Here is a 19,163-nt window from a genome sequence, read left to right as displayed (position 1 = left end):
CACATTAACAATGTATTTCTCCTTAACAAATAAATAAATAAATACGCATTACCATTTCCAAGAAAAAAACATTAATGAATACAATTTAAATATTATCATATTGGCCATGCTTAATTTTTTAATTTTTAATTTTAATTTTATTTTTAGTTTCATATCCAAACCCCTGTCATATAAAGGGTCTCAATGTTGTGGCTTGCCTCTTAGGAGGGCACACAATAACCAATTCCAATCTTTAGTTGGAGGTGGGCATGCATTAACATTTCATTCGACATATTACCAAATACATTTAATCACCCTAGACATTACCATGAAAGTCCCATAGCTTTCCAGTAAAGAACTTATTACATATGTTTTCAAGTAATCATAGGGGAAGCGAAGAGATCCACCGGTAAAACATGACAAAACACTCTTTTGGCTTATACTCGGGCGCTGAATGGCCTGCCCCCTATATGAATAATCACACAAAACCAGACAAACATAATAAATGAAAGTTTAGTCTTAATTAAACAATGATATATAAAATTAATTTACTTTAAATGACTAAGTGTTGGTAAAAATTCAATTACAACAATAATGCAAATAATTATCTCCTTTTAAATATAGTGTTATCATTTAATAAAATGAAGGACAAGAGAAGCAAAAGAAGATCAATTGTTAGGTATCGACGACTAGGGACAGGGAAACATTGAAAAATGGTGGAATTTTTTAGTGAAACTTTAGGATATTAAAAGACATGTTTACATATATAAAATTTAAAATATTGCGAAAGAGAAAACAACTATACATAATTAAATTTCATTTTAAAGGAGTCAAAACCATGTGTTGGCTGTAAAAAGAGGTAAATTATATCTAAAATGAGTTTATAGCATTCAAATACCATACATACAATGCAAGTAATGAAATATTTCACCACCACCACCACCATCACTACCACCATTATGTAAGCTTTATTATTTGGATTCATGATGGAAGTTATGGCATAAGTTTGACAATGGTTATCAACCCAACACAACCCTCCTTTGTACAAGCTTAATTGGGATCAACAATGAGAGCACAAAATCACAAGTGTAATGTGTTAGACCGGGAACATGTGGTTACACATCCAATCTACTCTACGAAGCATCCTACAAATGGATGCACAAAGCTAAGAACCTGCATTCCTTGCCTAGGTGCACCTTAAACTTTCAATTGTGTAGCACATCTTCTCTTGGTTTGGTTTATTATTCATAACCAATACATCTTCCTTTGCCAACCTTTACAACTCTATTGTGATGATCTATGTGCAACATATGTGGCTGCTAATCAATTGCTTCATGCCCGGATGAAGGAAATTGGAATTAATTATCATTTTGTTCAAAAATAAATTATTTGTAGTGAATTGAGCGTTTTATTTCTTCTTACTTGTTTTTCACTCCATAAGGGGCCCCTATGAACATGTTTGCCTCTCTCTCTCTCTCTCTCTCTCTCTCTATAACACCCTGAACTTTTCAATACCCGAGTATTGAAAGTTCTCAAGTGTTACCATAAAATTTAACTTAACATGTACATGTGTACGATGCTAATCTAACCACCTTAACCTTACATCTATTCCCTGACACGAATCAAACCATTGGGGATGATCTACATTCATAGATCAAGCCATCTGACCGTTGATTTTAAAGACTAGGTTGTCCATCAAGAGACTTGACTTGAGTACTTCCCTTAAGTAAATTAGAGAATCTAACCCTTGAAATAGCTGCCATCTATAAATCAGGTCATCCGACCGTTAATCATGTGGGTTAGTACATGTACATTCCCTTGAACTAAATTGACGTATGATCCTTCATCCATAAGGATTTGGACATAAGTTCTTTAATAAGAATTACTTAGAAATGTAGCCACGACCATGTAGGACCATTAGATTTCGCAAAGCTCTTAGATTAGCAATAATTGACATAAGTTCTTTAATAAGAATTACTTAGAAATGTGGCCACGACCATGCAGGACCATTAGATTTCGCAAAGCTCTTAGATTAACAATAATTATGAAAATGACATTGACCTATACACTGAATTCTAGATCACATGGTTCCCTTTATACCATGCCTAATTATCTTAAATTAACCGTACATGATGAATTTCAACCCTTAGATCACCATAAAAGTGCCCAGATAAATGAATCGGCCTATATCCGTTGATTTTGGTGTCCATTGAGTGAAGAAACCTCGTAAGCAGCCGTAGAGGGACTTTTCCCTTCATATAAATGGAGCGAATTCGCTCGTGAACATCACGAGTGGACCCCACCTACAACACATGCGCACTAGAAGCACATTAAGTAAGAAATCGGGTCAAACAGAGTTTAACCCGACGCAATTCGAAAATGAGAGAGGTAGAGTCCTCTCGCCACACGCAAGTAACGGACAAGGTCCACTGGGCCGTGCTGGGCCCACCATCATAGATTGGATGGCCAATCCAAATTGTCCATCAGGTAGCCCAGACGAAACCGTCCTAAACCCAAGTAATCTCATGAGAAATTGTACATGGATGTACATGCGATCACCGGTCGAAAGAGGACCTCTGAACTGCAATATTAGTAGACAACAGTCGGTTGTGAATTAGTGTGGCCCACCATCGCGACTATGTAGAGTGATCTGAACCGTATAGAGTGTTCTTAGGACGTAGCCGACTGAGCCCCAACAGTTTTCACTCCCACCCCGACACGAAAAACCTAACGCATTCTCATCCAGAATTCGTCTGCAAGCAACGCAAAAGGAAGTCGGTGTTGTTTCGAACTCCTTGCGTAAGAAAACCTAATGGTGGGCATCCAAACAAATTTAGACCATCCAAAATGGAGAAAAGGCCCTTCCGACCAGGCCCACGCCATCCAAAAGAGATGTTAAGAGGAAGGGAATTCAATATATATCACGCTTTATGCAAACTAATCCTCCGAGTATCACGTCCGTGAGTTTTTCAGAAGCCTTAAGGAAGTGGCGTGATTAGGACACGAATCCGATGGGCCAGAGATCAAAGTCGTTTCTTAAGTGGCCTCCCTTCAAAGAGACCTCAACTAAACAGATCAAATGAGTCCGACCAGTGCCATATCCCCACTTATCAGGGCCGCACGCAGGACTGTTGCGAAAGCTTAAGGAAACAGGGGTACGTAAAGAGTTTCGTAGGAAGATTCCGGAAGGTTGCACCTCTATAAGAAGATGTCTCCTCTAGTGTTTGGAGGAAAAAATGCAAGAAAAGAAAAGGAAAAGAAGAAAGGAAAAGAGAAAGAGATAGAGAAAGAAAGAGAAGGAGAAGGAGTCTTCATGACTTTACGTGCCATTTTTCATGTCTTTTACCTGTTCTCATATTACCATGACTTTCTCTCTGTTTTTGTTTAAATTGTCATCAACAATTATTGGCCCTTTTGAGATTATGACATGATGTCCATTGCAAGGAGTCTTCCTGAATTCATGTGGGGCTATGGATACGAGCCTTGCTCTTACTTTTAATCTTATTTGAGTTGGCCTTTGCCACTCGTCTCTTATTTGAGTTGACCTTCGTCACTCGCCTCTTATTTAAGCTGGTCAATGCCACTCATCTCTTATTTACCTTAAAGGCTCGGGCAGGTGTCTTGATATTCCTAAACTCCCATAGCTCAAGGGTTTCTCTCTTGGTGCAAGTACTATGTTAGGTATCCCTCTTCTAGCAATTGAATAAATATCGTAGACGAAATATGTTTTCAGTAGCGTGCCTAGGGCGACACATAATTCCATGTTTCACGGGTGATGGTGCACCAATTGGTGTATATAAATCATTATAGATACGTGTTACATCAATTCTTTTCTTTTGGGGGTTGGTTGTCGCAATTAATCGCTCCAATCAGGGTTGCATGATTCACCTGGTCATGTGTTGTATCCGTCTTGTGATAACTGTATAAATCCATGTTAAACTTGGGACATGCTGACGAATCTCCGTAGTATGGGATGCGGGGGGAGTCGGATAACTCTAATCGTATTCCACATTGTGGCGATCGCTAAGGGTGATGAACTGTATATACTTTGCTAGGCATGCATCTCATATAGATTGTTTGTGCATATTGATACCTCTTGTAGTTGTGGAGTACGGGACGTATTAGAACCTTAATTTACATTATTTTATGAATCCTTGAATTACTGTTAATCTTAAAGGATAACTATCACTATGAGTAGGGCGTTAACCCTCTCCCAACTGTACAGATGTTGCAGGTGACGTACAGGTCAAGGACCCAGAAGACCAGACCCTGGCAGAAGACTTTACTGAATAGACTAGGAAAATTAGTTTATGGTTTATTTTCTTTATAATTCCGTTACGCAACTCAGAACTTGTAATAAGCTCCCATTGTGAGAGCATTGATGATTTACTTGATTTTGGAATAAGGAATATAGTTAATTTTATTCTTGTGAATGTTACCTTCTTGAATATATCTGGATGTGATCTATAACAATTATAAGATGAGATCTCTAAAGCATCCAAGTTTTACATTATTAACACCCAGTTTTCTCGAGCATGAGTATAAACTCTAGCCGTGAAAATTCAGGGTGTTATAATTGGTATCAAAGCATGAGAATGAGATTAACTGGGCCTGAGCGGAGTGGACCATCTTAAGTTTTACGCGACTAGGACATATAATGAATTAGATACATATGTTCAACTGAATTCTCAAAGGAATTAGGAAGCTGAGAAATTAGAAACCCATATTTAGGTTCCCCATTAGAAACATCGGGTTAGACGTGGAATTTAAAAACCATGAATACAATTGGTATCAAAGCATGAGAATGAGATTAACTAGGCCTGAGTGGAGTGGACCATCTTAAGTTTTACGCGACTAGGACATATGATGAATTAGATACATATGTTCAACTGAATTCTCAAAGGAATTAGGAAGCTGAGAAATTAGAAACCCATATTTAGGTTCCCATTAGAAACATCGGGTTAGACGTGGAATTTAGAAACCATGAATATAAGTACCCCCCATAATAAATCCCCAAATTTCTGGATAAACTTTTCTTGAACTAAAGGTTGTCCTTAAATAAGATCACAATCAAGAAGAACAAGTTTTCCCTTATGAGAATAGAGATTTTCCAATTATTTCCAGAATTTCCCAACTATTCCAATGGAATTCTAACATGTTGCGATATCCCCAATAATGACAGTAAGTGGACGTATCGAAAAATTTTGAAACTTTTCTTGTAATTCATTTAGGTCCCTAAAATTTCAACCCAATCGGATCAACACAAAATTTTATATAAATATTGCAATAGCAAAAATCAGTAGGAAGTGCTGCTGGACAATAACCTTTTATACAACTCACAAGGGTGAAACACCCCATAAATCAGGGGATGTTGCCTTGTGGATTTTTCTGGAGTCTCAAGAATAAATCAGGAGCTTAAGATCCAAATTTCAAATAAATTGGATGTATGGATCATAAATTAAAATTCTGGGAGTGACAGACTATAAATATAAAACGATCTTGGTAATATATAACATTCATATAAAGGACGACACTAAAGTTTAGTTGTAATAATGAATGGACGATTTGGCCTATCCATTGTTGTCTAGTCCGGTTAGGATATCTAGCTTCTAGATTGAAATGAAGATTTTTCCTAAGGATTTAGAATAATCGGGACCAAGGATTTACGAAAGCATATCCAAGCAAGGCATAAACGGTTTGATCCAATTATCCAATCTCGGGGTCGAGATTTTTATTTAAGGGGGGTAGATTGTAGCGTCCTGATTTTCATGCAGCCTATTACACACCTACCTGGACATATACATCTACCTCACGAGGAATATAGTGAAATATTAAACATAACGGATCAGTGCAGATGAAACAAATAAATAAATTTTGGGGACGAAATTTTGTTTAAGAGGAGTAGATTGTAACACCCCAAACTTTTTAATACCCAAGTATTGAAAGTTCTCGAGTGCTACCATGAAATTTAACTTAACATGTACATGTGTACGATGTTAATCTAACCACCCTAATCTTACATCTATTCCCCTACATGAATCTAACCATTGGGAATGATCTACATTCATAGATCAAGCCATCTGACCATTGATTTTAAAGACTAGACTATCCATCATGAGACTTGACTTGTGTACTTCCCTTAAGTAAATTAGCAAATCTAACCCTTGAGAATAGCTGCCATCTATAAATTAGGTCATCCAACCGTTAATCACATGGGTTAGTACATGTACATTCCCTTGAACTAAATCGATATATGATCCTTCATCCATAAGGATTTGGACAAAGTTCTTTAATAAGAATTACTTAGAAATGTGGCCACAACCATGTAGAACCATTAGATTTCGAAAAGCTCTTAGATTAGCAATAATTATGAAAATGCCACTGACCTATACACCGAATCCTAGATCACGTAGTTTTCTCTATCCGTTTAATTGGAAACTTTATACCATGCCTAATTATCCTAAATTAACCATACAAGACGAATTTCAACCCTTAGCTCACCATAAAAGTGGTCGGATCGATGAATCAGCCTATAGCCGTTATTTTGGTGTCCATTGAGTGAAGAAACCTTGTAAGTAGCCGTAGGGGGGACATTTTCCTTCATATAAACAGAGCAAATTCGCTCGCGAACATCACAAGTGGACCCCACCTACAATGCATGTGCACAATGCATGTGCACCAGTAGCGCACTAAGTAAGAAATGACGCAATTCGAAAACGAGAGAGGTAGAGTCCTCCTGCCTTACGCAAGTAATGGACAGGGTCCGCTGGGCCGTGCTAGGCCCACCATCATAGATTGGATGGCCAATCCAAATTGTCCATCAGGTAGCCCAGACGAAACCGTCCTAAACCCAAGTAATCTCATGAGAAACTGTACATGGTTGTACATGTGATCACTGGTCGAAAGAGGACCTCTGAACTGCAATATTAGTAGACAGCAGTCGGTTGTGAATCAGTGTGGCCCACCATCACGACTATTTAGAGCGATCTAAACCATATAGAGTGTTCTTAGGACGTAGCCGACTAAGCCCCAATAGTTTTCACTCACAACTCGACACGAAAAACCGGATGCATTCTCGTCCAAAATTTTTTTGCAAGCAACACAAAAGGAAGTCGGTGCTGTTTCGAACTCCATACGTAAGAGAACTTAACGGTGGGCATCCGAACAAATCCGGACCATCCAAAATAGAGAAAAGGCCCTTCCGACTAGGCTCACGCCATCCCAAAGAGACGTTGAGAGGAAGGGAATTCAATATACTCCACGTTTATGCAAACTAATCCTCTGAGCATCACGTTTGCAAGTTTTTCGAAAGCCTCAAGGAAGTGGTGTGATCAGGACACGAATCCGACGGGCCAGAGATCAGAGTCGTTTCTTGAGTGGCCTCCCTTCAAAGAGACCTCACCCAAACGGATCAAATGAGTCTGACCAGTGCCATATCCCCACTCATCAGGGCCGCATAAAGGACTGTTGCGAAAGCCTGAGGAAACAGGGGTACGTAAAGAGTTTCACAGGAAGTTTCCGAAAGGCTGCAGCTCTATAAGAAGACGTCTCCTCTAGTGTTTGGAGGAAAAACGCAAAAAAAGAAAAGGAAAAGAAGAAAGGAAAAGAGAAAGAGAAAGAGAGAGAGAGAGAGAGAGAGAGAGAGAGAGAGAGAGAGAAGGAGAAAGAAAGAAAAAGCAAGAAAGAAAAGAGAGGGAAAAATAGAGAGAGATCCTTTCGCTGACTGGGTTGCGCAGCCAGCCAGTTTGTGTCGAGTTCCAGCCCTAGGCTGGTTGTGTCCTGAAACAGAAAAAGAAGAAAGAAAGAAAGGAAGAAGAATACAAGAGAGAGAGAAAGAAAGGAAAGATGAAGGAAAGGAAAGATAGAGAGAGAGAGAGAGAAAGAAATGAGAGAGGAAAAAATAGGAAGCAAAGGAGAGTTGCTGCTCAAGCTCATGTTAGGTTCGAGCTGATTTCCTCCTTTTACTTTCTAGACTTTCACATTTTCTTTTCATAACAATGGTAGTCGAGAATTCCACCATGGTAAACAGAGCTGACTCGATGGAAGAACACACTGAAATTCACGGTCACTAGACAAAACACATAAGCATACAACACATTCAATCATACCTCAATCGAGATTTCCATTTGATTTAGTTAGAGCTAACGCTATTATGAGTCAGGACTTAACTTAATTTTAACAAGTTCAAAACATTTGAATTAGGATAAAGTTGGGCTATATGGTGTCCCTGACGTCCAACACTGGTAATAGACAAGCAAGATAACCAAACATGAGGGTTTTATCCTTTAAGCTTACTTTAATTGAGTTGATGCATTTTATCTCGCCTTTGCGTGCTATTTTTCAGGTCTTTTACCTATTCTCAGATTATCATGACTTTCTCTCTGTTTTCGTTTAAATTGTCATCAACAATTATTGACCCTTTTGGGATTGTGACATGATGTTCATTGCAAGGAGTCTTCCTGAATTCATGTGGGGCTATGGATACGAGCCTTGCTCTTGCCTTTACTCTTATTTGAGTTGGCCTTTGCCACTTGTCTCTTATTTGAGTTGACCTTCGTCACTCACCTCTTATTTGAGCTGGTCAGTGTCACTCGTCTCTTATTTACCTTAAAGGCTCGGGCAGGTGTCTTGATATTCCTAAACTCACATAGCTCAAGGGTTTCTATCTTGGTGCAAGTACTATGTCGGGTATCCCTCTTCTAGCGATCGAATAAATATCGTGGACGTAATGCCTTTTCGGTAGCGAACCTGGAGCAACATGTAATTCCATGTTTCATGGGTGATGGTGCACCAGTTGGTATATGTAAATCGTTATATATACGTGTTACATCAATTCTTTTCTTTTGGGGGTTGGTTGTTGCAATTAGTCACTCCAATCAGGGTTGCATGATTTACCTGGTCATGTGTTGTGTTTGTCTTAAGATAACCGCATAAATCCATGTTAAACGTGGGACACGCTGATGAATCTCCGTAGTATGGGATGCGAGGCGAGTCGGATAACTCTAATCTTATTCCACATTGTGGTGATCGCTAAGGGTGATGAACCGCATATACTTTACTAGACATGCATCTCATGTAGATTGTTTGTGTATATTGATACCTCTTATAGTTGTGGAGTATGGGATGTATCAGAACCTTTACATTGTTTTATGAATCTCTTGAATTACTGTTAATATTAAAGGATAACCATCACCATGAATAGGGCGTCAACCCTCTTTCAATCGTACAGATGTTGTAGGTGACGTATATGTCGAGGACCCAGAAGACCAGACCCTGGTAGAAGACTTTACTGAATAGATTAGGAAAATCATTTATGGTTTATTTTCTTTGTAATTCCGCTACGTAACTCAGAACTTATAATAAGCTCCATTGTGAGAGCACTAATGATTTACTTGATTTTGGAATAAGGAATATAATTAATTTTATTCTTGTAAATGTTATCTTCTTGAATGTATATGGATGTGATCTATAACAATTATAAGATGCGATCTCTAAAGCATCCAAGTTTTACATTATTAACATCTGGTTTTCTCGGGCACGAGTATAAACTCTGGCCGTGAAAATTCGGAGCGGTACTCTCTCTCTCTCTCTCTCTCTCTCTCTCTCTCTCTCTATATATATATATATATATATATATATATATATATATATATTGTATTCATGAATATAACAGTAAGTACACAATTGAGTTCCTTGGGTGAAGGATGTAAAGTTCATTAATCAAGAATCCACGTTACCTGAATGGACTGCATTTAAGAATCCAACTGAGAGATCCTAGCCGTATGACCTAAGGCACTACTTTCCACTGGATGCTGATCTATGTTGTTTTTTATTCTCTGAACCATACAAATGACTGAAAAGTCATGACCGTACTTGTTAGTTTGAGGCACAATCCACCATCATATTGTACATTATATCAACAGTCTATCTTTGGTAGATGCCTAAAACTAAGTTCATCTCATTTTAGTAAATAGTAATGATCTTTGTCTCTAATACATAATTACATTTTGTATAACTTATTATGTATTAGAGATCAAGATCTCTAATACACAATTCTTGTTAACTAAAGATGAGACGAACTCATAATTTTTAGATGTCTACCAAAGAGTGCCTAATATTTGAAGCAAATGATTTAGCATCATCTTGGCAGGCCCTCCCAAAAAATGTTGTCTATACTCACACAGCTGTACTTACAAATCCTATGAATATATATGCTGATTTTCCAAAAAAAAAAAAACTACCATCACCTCATAATGTCATAAAAATTCAAAACTATAGCATCAATAAAAGAAAAGTTTTCAATACTCTTACCTTCACTGTGGCATACGTCAGATCATTGGCATATTGTCTTGTGAATCTATACATTGAATAATTGAAATTACAACACTTAATAACGAACTTGTATATACATATAAGTTGGAAACAAAAGGGGCGTGTAATGATATCCATGTAAATACAAAAGTGAAGGTCAAGAAGAAAAGTGCATGCATAGGTGTTTTTCTCTATTATTTTTGTTTCTTTTATAAAGTGAACCTTCTAGTAAAATTTCCAAGAAATGAAAGAAAGGAATTAAGAAGTGAAACTAACCCTCCGACTTTGAGGGAGAGTTAATCTTTCCTTGGAGCCTATCTTTCTTTTCTCAGTATAGGTGGGCCTATCATTTTTTGTTGATAGGTCCACCCGAAAGCTCTCTTGTAAAATCTTTATTTAGGAATGAAAAAATATTTTATTTAAAAAAGAAAAAGAAAAAAAGAAAAAGACAAAGTGAAACTGACCCTCCGACTTGGCCATCTACCATCCAAGAGTGCCATTCATGGACTATGGAGAAATTGAGGTATCTTATCCAAGCTTCTGTCCCAAGGAAAGTTGCCACAAAATCATGATCACCACTGTAATGAAAACAAGGTTATTTCCATTAATTCATTGTTCGGTCAAGATTTTCCTGGTTTGTGCCAACACGTGAAAAATATTATTCATGTGTCATGGAATATAATAGATTTTGTCAGTAAGAATAAAGAAGCAAGATAGATATCATGTGGGCTGACAATTAAAATCTAATAGTCTAGATACAACAAGGAAATGAAAATGGATGTACCTGTAAATTAGTGCTCTATATCCCTTGGTAGTGAGGCTTAAATGATACCCAATTGAGTCAAAAACATCATGTGTAAGGTTGAACTTTTTACTATTCATTTGCCATTCTCCAACAGTATCCTATGTGACAGTAACAAGTATTCATGAAACAGAATGGTAACAGTAACAAGTAAAACTAAAAGTAGTTAAAGAGCAGTATACCTTATCAAGAACATCTATACAACCTTATCATTTTATTCATGAAGTATAACAATATACTCTTGCAAATGATAATTGGGTTCGTATTGGTATTAAAATTACCAAGTGTAAAAGGTTTTTCTATATTTTGTTTGTTTTTGAAACTTACATTGTGAAACTTTTATCACGAACCTAGAATGAATGACATTCGTGTAGCTGACCTCAATTAGTTGGGATAAGGCTTAGATCATGATGAATGATTACAGTAGAACTATTGCGGCATCAGTAACTAGGTGATAATTAAAACATATAAAATAAATGAATAAATTGAGTCGATTTGACTGGGCTATACCATGCCAATCAAGTGTCAATTTTATTTCTTAGTGATTGGAGGAAGGATAGGGTTCTTTCTTATAAAATCCATCTCATTTTTGTTTTTCTTCCAAGGTTATGTGCAACTAACATGGGAAGCTCTTCCAACTTAGATTGATCCAACATTAAGAAGCTCTTGTGAAACACCAAATCCTCGTCGTCATCCACATACACAAACTCATTGTCGGCATCCTTGTCATAAAAATCATAAATTGAATCTCTGAAGATGCTTGGCAACTCAATCAACTCTAAATCAAAGATTGGGTCTCCTATGACGTTTTGAGACTCAAAACAAATCCACATTGTCATGGTAGTAATACATAGATTGGTTCTCCCTCAATATCATGATACTTGACGTGTGCCTTGTCAAAGATCACATTCTTTTCAGGATTCACCTCATCAATATGAATGGCGGGCATGCATATCATCACTCACAAGAAAACACTCGAAGCTCTGGGCTATGTGGTATCACTCACGATATTGAAATTCTTATGCTTGTTTATACACAATAGAAAGCGACATGAGCCATTGGAATCATGGTCAAACCTACCAACTCTTTGATTGCGAAGATGTGCAATGCACTTGGCAATAGCTCTACTTATCGTCGTATGTTTTAGACTCAATCTCCTTGTCTTTCGCAATAGGTTTCCATCTTCCACAGCTTTGAACCAGGGGCACCAATGAAACATATGATCTATGGGTTTGGTATGATAGCTTGTGTTGGGTGAGTTTTTAATTGGGAAGATTTGGTTTGGGTTTTGAGAAGGGTGTAATTTGATTGGGTCATCATGGCTATTGAATGGAAATTGAGTGGAAACTGATGATAGGAGTTGATTGTGGTTTTCATCATACGTGTCCTTTTATGGTTGTAATTAGGTAGAGAATGGCCAAGATAGGGATGATGTAGTAGAGATTTGCAAGGGAGAGAAAATGGAAATAAAGATGGAGGGATGGTCATAGCTTGGATTAAGCAAGATAACGTTTCAATGCTTTAACAAACACTTTGGATGAGCAAGAAATGGATCTGGCAATTTGTCAATACTTGTGGGTGAATTTGTGGCAATCTCTCTATGCCAATCTAACCACGAATCTAGTAATCCATCAAAAACCCTACGAGCAAACCTAGCTCTGACAAATCCACAATGCGGCCTCTTGTGGTGAGGATTCTGAATTCAATGAGTGGCTCTTGCATGGACTGTTGAAAACCTCAAAGATCAAGGATTTGCGAGCATCTTGAGCAACTATCGAACCCAATCTCAAAAAGAGCGAAAAAGAGGAATCGCATTCCTCTCTCTCTCTCTCTCTCTCTCTCTCTCTCTCTCTCTCTCTCTCTCTCTCTCTCTCTAAATAGAAGCGAAAATAAAATTTTCCTTTTAAAATTTCAAAAGCATCTTAAGATCTCTCAAACATAGTGTTTATAGAATAATCTTAACTAATCTTGGTTATTTGTGTGTTAATCACAACTACCCTTGATTAATTAAAACTATAAAAACCTTATAATGTCCTAAGTAGTAAAGAATAAAATGATAAGAATAACCCCACAAAAGCTCAAAATTATAAAGAACAAATTTTTCCAAGATAGAGGAATATGTTTGGTCCTCATCTCATCGAGATAGAAGAGCCCACGTGGATTGCATTAGATAGCTTGATTTTTGGCCCAGATATGTTAACAGTGGTACCACCTGATAAGTTACTCATATTGGTTGTGGTGAAAAGTTGAATATTATTCGAAAGAGATGATACCTTTTGGACGTGGATAGCCTCCCTCACTTGCTTCTTGTTTGCCCATATATCCACAAATTTATAACTGCTCTCCTGCATATTTTGTAGCAATATTTCCTTAGGTGTAGCTTGATAAACTGAAAATTAAGCTCTGAAATTTAATTTAAAGTGTCATTTGGTCAATTGAAAATAAGGTTTGAAAATTAAATTAAGTGCTAAATTTTAGTACTTACAAGTACTGAAAATTTTATTGGTAATTTATCGAAAAAAAGTCTTAATATCTGAAAATAAGCATTTTTTTAACAAAAACTTGTTTCCTAAATACAAAACACAAATGTCTGAAAATTAGCAATTTGTTATATTTTTCGTATTGTTTAAATTTCTATATTTTATAAAGTATGAGACAAAACTTGCTATTGCCATACTACTAAATTTGACACACTTATGCCCAGTCAATAAAATTTTAATACTTTTTTCCTTATGCACTCCAACAGGAGAATGTCACCCAATTTATCAGTTTTAACCCTCACTATTTTAGGACGTTCAATGGTGAATTGCAGATGAAGAGACATCAAAGGTCAATTGGACGCACATGCAAGATCTGCATAAGATATCTAATGAATAGCTCAGATATGTGGTGTCTCATGCCAATCAAGATTTCTCAGATATTGGGTTGATTCTAATAAGTGATCCTTTGATCTTGCCATGCAACAAGCCTAGATATTCATGGCCTACATCTCCTTGATTGGGCCACCATTTGGTCATTTCGAATCATCAGATTTGCTTAGTAGGTATTCATTGGACTAGAGAATGATTTTTAGCCCAATCTGACTTGAATTGAATTGGATCTATTGAAAACAAGATTGAATGGCCACAATCTCATTTGGCTGGATCTGGTCAAGTTTGGTCCAATCCAATTGGACCATCTCAAAGAACACATCAAGAGACTCATTCAGACCCAAAATTTCCTAAATATGAAAAATAAATGAAGAGATGTTGGCCATTGAAGGAACATGTCATTTTGAACATCCATTTCTGTTGCGATTCATGCCTCGATCTGGGCGAGTGACCCTTGATTTCATAGAGCTCAAAGCACTCGATGTCATGGAAGGTTCAGATCTCCCAAAGGAGATAAAAAGACTTAAAAAATGTGCCACGAATAGCTAACATTAGATTTCACTTCTTTTTTTTTTAATAGCATGTGTGACGATACAAGTTTGTATGTCCAAAATCTCAGGGGTCAAATCTCCGTTCAAGATGTGCGAGTACTTTTCTAAGGTATAAATGAGTATGACAAGTTGTGCAGTCCACATCTTGAAAGTAGACCAGAAAACCTTGGAAACTAGATGACAAAGTGGAATATTTATTACCGCATATGTGGCCTAGATGTGTAGCACAATACTAAATTTGACTATTAAGATCTCAAGCATAGTGTACCGTAAGGGTCATTACATGAAGGTAACAGTGGCTACCGTGTTATGGGGTTGTAAAGGTCATAACGGCTGTCATGAAAAAAAATGACTCGTAAAAGCCGTTACAGTCTCTATAATGGCCCGTTATGCCCCCTGTAAAGGCCGTAACGACCTCATAACAATCCATTATCGACGTAATATAGGTTTTTTTGGGTTTTGTCTTTAATAGAAAAAAATAAAATAAAAAAATAAGATCCTAACAACCATTATAGCCTCCGTAACGGCTGTTACACCCCCTATCATAAAGGTAATGGTGGTAGCCATTATGGCCACCATTATGGAATACCTTAATCTCAGGGCTCCAATCTCCATTAGGGATATGCGACTACTTGTTCCAAGGATATTAATGAGTACTATAAGATGTGCAGTCCACATCTTGAAAGGAGAGTAAAAATACTTTAAAAATTGGGCCACAAAGTCAAATCATTATCACTGCACATGTGGCATAGATGTGCAACAGCATACCAACTTTGACCTCCAAGATCTCAACACTTCAATCTCTGCTCTAAGTAAAAACTTATTTTGAAGTTATCGATGAATACTACAAGATGTGTAGTCCACGTGTCAAAAGAAGGCTAGAAACACCTAAAAAACTTGGCCATAAAGTCAAATCATTATTACCATTATGGTGCTCGGATGTGCAGCGACACACGAACTTCAACGTACAAGATCTTAATGGTTAGATATCTATTTGAGACGTGCGATCACTTGTTTCAAAGATATCAATGAATACTACAAGATGTGTGGTCCATATCGTGAGAAGAGTCTAGAAACACATGGAAAATTATGCTACAAAATCAAATCGTTATTACCACATATGTGGCTCAGATGTACAGCAACATGCCAACTTCAACATCCAAGATTTTAGTGCTTTGATCTTCGTTTTGGGCAAGTGACCACTCATTTTAAAGGGCTTGATGGGTACTTCGAGAATAAATGTTATATCTTTGATCAAACCTCATAAGATGGCCCAAAAGTGTTTTCATTTTTTAAGAAGAAGAAAGGCATTGTTGTTATTTTAAATTATTGATAGGGAGCAAAATTACTTACCGCATTCTACATTAAGTGTTAAGTGAAGGGAGGGGAACTGAAAATTTTTTTATTTTTTCAGTGAAAATCAAATTTAAGTACTTAATTGTGTGGATTAGCCAAACACCTTGAATTAGGAAAATCACCGAAAATACCCAAATTCAATGATCAATGTTGAAAATAAGTGTTATCAAACATGCCCTAAAAAATGGTAAAAACTTAAAAGTACTAAATTCTAATTTTGAAATAATTTTAGGAATATTTTAGTCAAAAGTGAAAAGAAATTTTAATGCACCTTCAACATTCAACCTTCAGCATTTAGTGAATAAAGGGGAGCTGGAAAAAAGAAAGATTCATATTTTCAGTGAAAAGTAATTTAGGCACTTCATAATTTAAATTTGCCAAATGATTAAAATTAATGAAAATTACTGAAAAGATCAAATTTGAGTGATGGGCGCTGAAAATAAGTTTTATAAAATGGCCCCTTGTGCATGCAGAGAGAGAGAGAGAGAGAGAGAGAGAGAGAGAGAGGGAGAGAGAGAGTTATTTACCCTGCAATATGGAGGGTAATGAGTATAATGTTTGTACTCCTGTAGATATCTTGCACGGCCCTTAAAAAGCACCTCTGCAGCTCCCAAGTTCTCACAATTGGGCTCTAAAATGTGGTGCTTGTTAATGCCAGAAACACACTGCAATTCAAACACATCAGAAAATTAGGTACACTTCTCTCCAACAAAACACTATTTACTGAAGTGCTAGACTCTTGTGATAGTTCACCACCATTGTCAAAATACTTGTGACTCATCCACCTCCCAAGTGGCATTCATTTATAGCTGTGTAACTATACAAATTGTGGGGCACACTGTCGATAGAACATATCTGTAAAATTACATTGAACAAGAAATTCTAACCATCTACTCGATAGTTATCAAATAGACGGTTGAAAGTAAAACAGTGAGTGGTCTGGGCAGTCTTTCAGGGCTTGGAAGACCTCCCTGCTAAGATTTGTGGGCTGATCTTCCTTGACAGAGCAGGCCTGAGCAGTCTTCGTATTGCTTAGATTAGTATTCATGTATATGATGGGCGTCGTCCGTTACCTTTTTGTTGGGACCCGCCCAAATAACTGTATCTCCAATTCATATATATATATATATATATATATATATATATATATATATATATATATATATATCGGTCTTCTTTTGAAAAAAAAAAAAAAACAGTGAGTGGTCCAAGCTAAGGGAAAATTTGGATGATAGTATCATGTTCCATCCACAATTGAGTCAACAATTTGGACCGTCCAAATTCAAATAAAACTATGCCATGTATACAGTGGAAGAGTCACCGTCATTTTTTTTAAATGCTTATGAACTATCATAATGTGAAACAAGCAAAAGCAACTAACCTGGAGAGCAGCTTGGATGTTCTGAGCACATACCCTACTCCTTGGCTTCTCATACATCCCTCCGCAGCTGTCTTTAGCAGCCTGCCTTAAATACTGACCTTTAGAAAAACAAATGGTATTTTGGGAGAGTATGGTAGTTCACATTCATCCTCTCAAACAATGAATACGTGCTACATATGTTATTAAAATTAAACCGTCTGAATAGTGGGCCCCACTTGTAGGATTGGTTATAAATAGGAAGTATAAGCTGGAATTATATCCTATTTGCTGGATTGTTGGATGAATTGTTAAATGTGCAGAACAAAACATCGTGGCATGCAAACCATGATTGAGAGATGGAGAAATCACAAAATGCATTGGGTGTGACGGAGGGCTTTGTGGCACACGTGTGAGTGATCTAGTCCATTCACCAGTGGCCATGGTGTGAATATGCGCCGCCTTAGAAACAGGCTGGTATACTTGTCAGGAAGGTCGCATGTGCATTGACTCTAAACCGTTGGTCGGCTTTCCCAACCCACCAACTGTTGAGGGTCAAATATTGCATATCAGACCCAGTTACTGCCTAGATTTACGAACATAGTACGATTTAACAGCCTGATTTAATCATGTTTGTGATGCAGGGCGTATTCACGAGCCTGGACTGGGAAATGGTACTAAAAGCATGGATTTAACGATCTGAAAGCACCAGAGCATGGGACGGACCCTATGAGACCAAGATCGACAGATTTACACGCCAGGGATCCAAGAAAATCGAGGAATTGAAGCTCAAGTGGCCTGAAAAGTTTCCAGAATGCAAGATCATAGGGTTCCCACCATCCGATCAGGATCGAATCTTCATATATGACCTGAAGACCCTAAATAAACCGTACACGTCAAATTTCAATAGTTGGATCCCTATGGAAGTAGTCCAATGGTCAGATCAGCCCATGAATTACCGAGCTGAGGGCCACCTGATATTCACATATGCTTCAAATGTGGGCCTTATCCATTAAATGAGATGATAAAAGGGATGAGCGGATCTGATTTCCCGCAAACATCAAGGAAGACCCCGCTCCACGTGACAGCTGTACACAGCAAATGTACATGCGCTGTGCACCGGATCAGCCAGCCTGGTCAAACCGACCGCGACCCGTCACCCTCCCTCTTCTGCGGAAAAAACGGACAGCGTCTTTACGCTGTCCGTCCGTTTTTCGCTAATGGGCCCCACTCGTTATATGGATCGATGATCCGAACCGTTCACCGGACTCAGGACACAGCCAAGACCGACTCCTAGCTGTCCGTCTGGTCCCATGCATAGACATATGCATAGATCTCTGTTTAAACGCAGGATGGACGGCTGGGTTACGCTCTCATGAGATACCGCACTTTGGATCGAAAACCGAGCAATCCCAGACGGTTTTTCGTCCTAAAAACAATGGACGGAGTGGATTCGACATTAGAATCCTAGTGTGGCCACAGTCACCACCGACTAAACAACGTCCGCGGCTCTGTTTCTGTCTGCGTAACAGAGGCTGCGGATGATCGTAGTGGGCCATCATCACGGACCAAATCATCAATCCGAGCCATCCATCATGTAGAGGGACTCAATATTGTCAGAACCATGCTGGCCGTTTTCAACCATACACGCATACATGTCCGCCACAACGATCACAAAAGGACCATTCGAATGCCGTTACAACAGGAATTCTTCCATGGGCAGCGTCAACGGAGGATCAAAACAGACCATGTTCGGTCGAAATTCTGAGGAGAAGCTGTTGGACGGCATGGATCTCTCAAATGATAGATAAAGTGGGCCCCACCAAACATTCTTACGCAGAAAGCCTCTTTGTTGCGTGATTCAGAGCCCGGTCCTGTTACAAACAGCCTGCGAAAGGCAGGACGGGCTCTACATACAGGAGTCTCCAGCTTCCGCA

The 19,163-nt window shown here is 38.0% G+C and overlaps 1 protein-coding gene across 6 annotated transcripts in view; it reads right to left on the bottom strand.

Moving 5' to 3' along the window:
- Positions 1–231: 231 nt before the first annotated feature.
- LOC131246431 (serine carboxypeptidase-like 13) overlaps positions 232–19,163 on the bottom strand; it is a 101,914-nt gene continuing 82,982 nt past the window's right edge. For 3 of the 6 annotated variants that reach the window (XM_058246552.1, XM_058246556.1, XM_058246555.1), the window contains 7 exons: positions 17,251–17,331; positions 16,397–16,534; positions 13,366–13,437; positions 11,075–11,193; positions 10,755–10,868; positions 10,291–10,336; positions 232–445 (listed from right to left, as the gene is read on the bottom strand). In XM_058246552.1, coding sequence (XP_058102535.1) covers positions 362–445; positions 10,291–10,336; positions 10,755–10,868; positions 11,075–11,193; positions 13,366–13,437; positions 16,397–16,534; positions 17,251–17,331 — 654 coding nt within the window. In that variant the 3' untranslated portion in view covers positions 232–361. The remainder of the gene's footprint in view (positions 446–10,290; positions 10,337–10,754; positions 10,869–11,074; positions 11,194–13,365; positions 13,438–16,396; positions 16,535–17,250; positions 17,332–19,163) is intronic. The other 3 variants (XM_058246554.1, XM_058246557.1, XM_058246553.1) reach the window with 2 other exon arrangements.

The sequence above is a fragment of the Magnolia sinica genome, chromosome 5, assembly GCF_029962835.1.
Source record: "Magnolia sinica isolate HGM2019 chromosome 5, MsV1, whole genome shotgun sequence".
NCBI lineage: Eukaryota > Viridiplantae > Streptophyta > Magnoliopsida > Magnoliales > Magnoliaceae > Magnolia > Magnolia sinica.
This window is presented reverse-complemented; position numbering and strand designations above follow the sequence as displayed.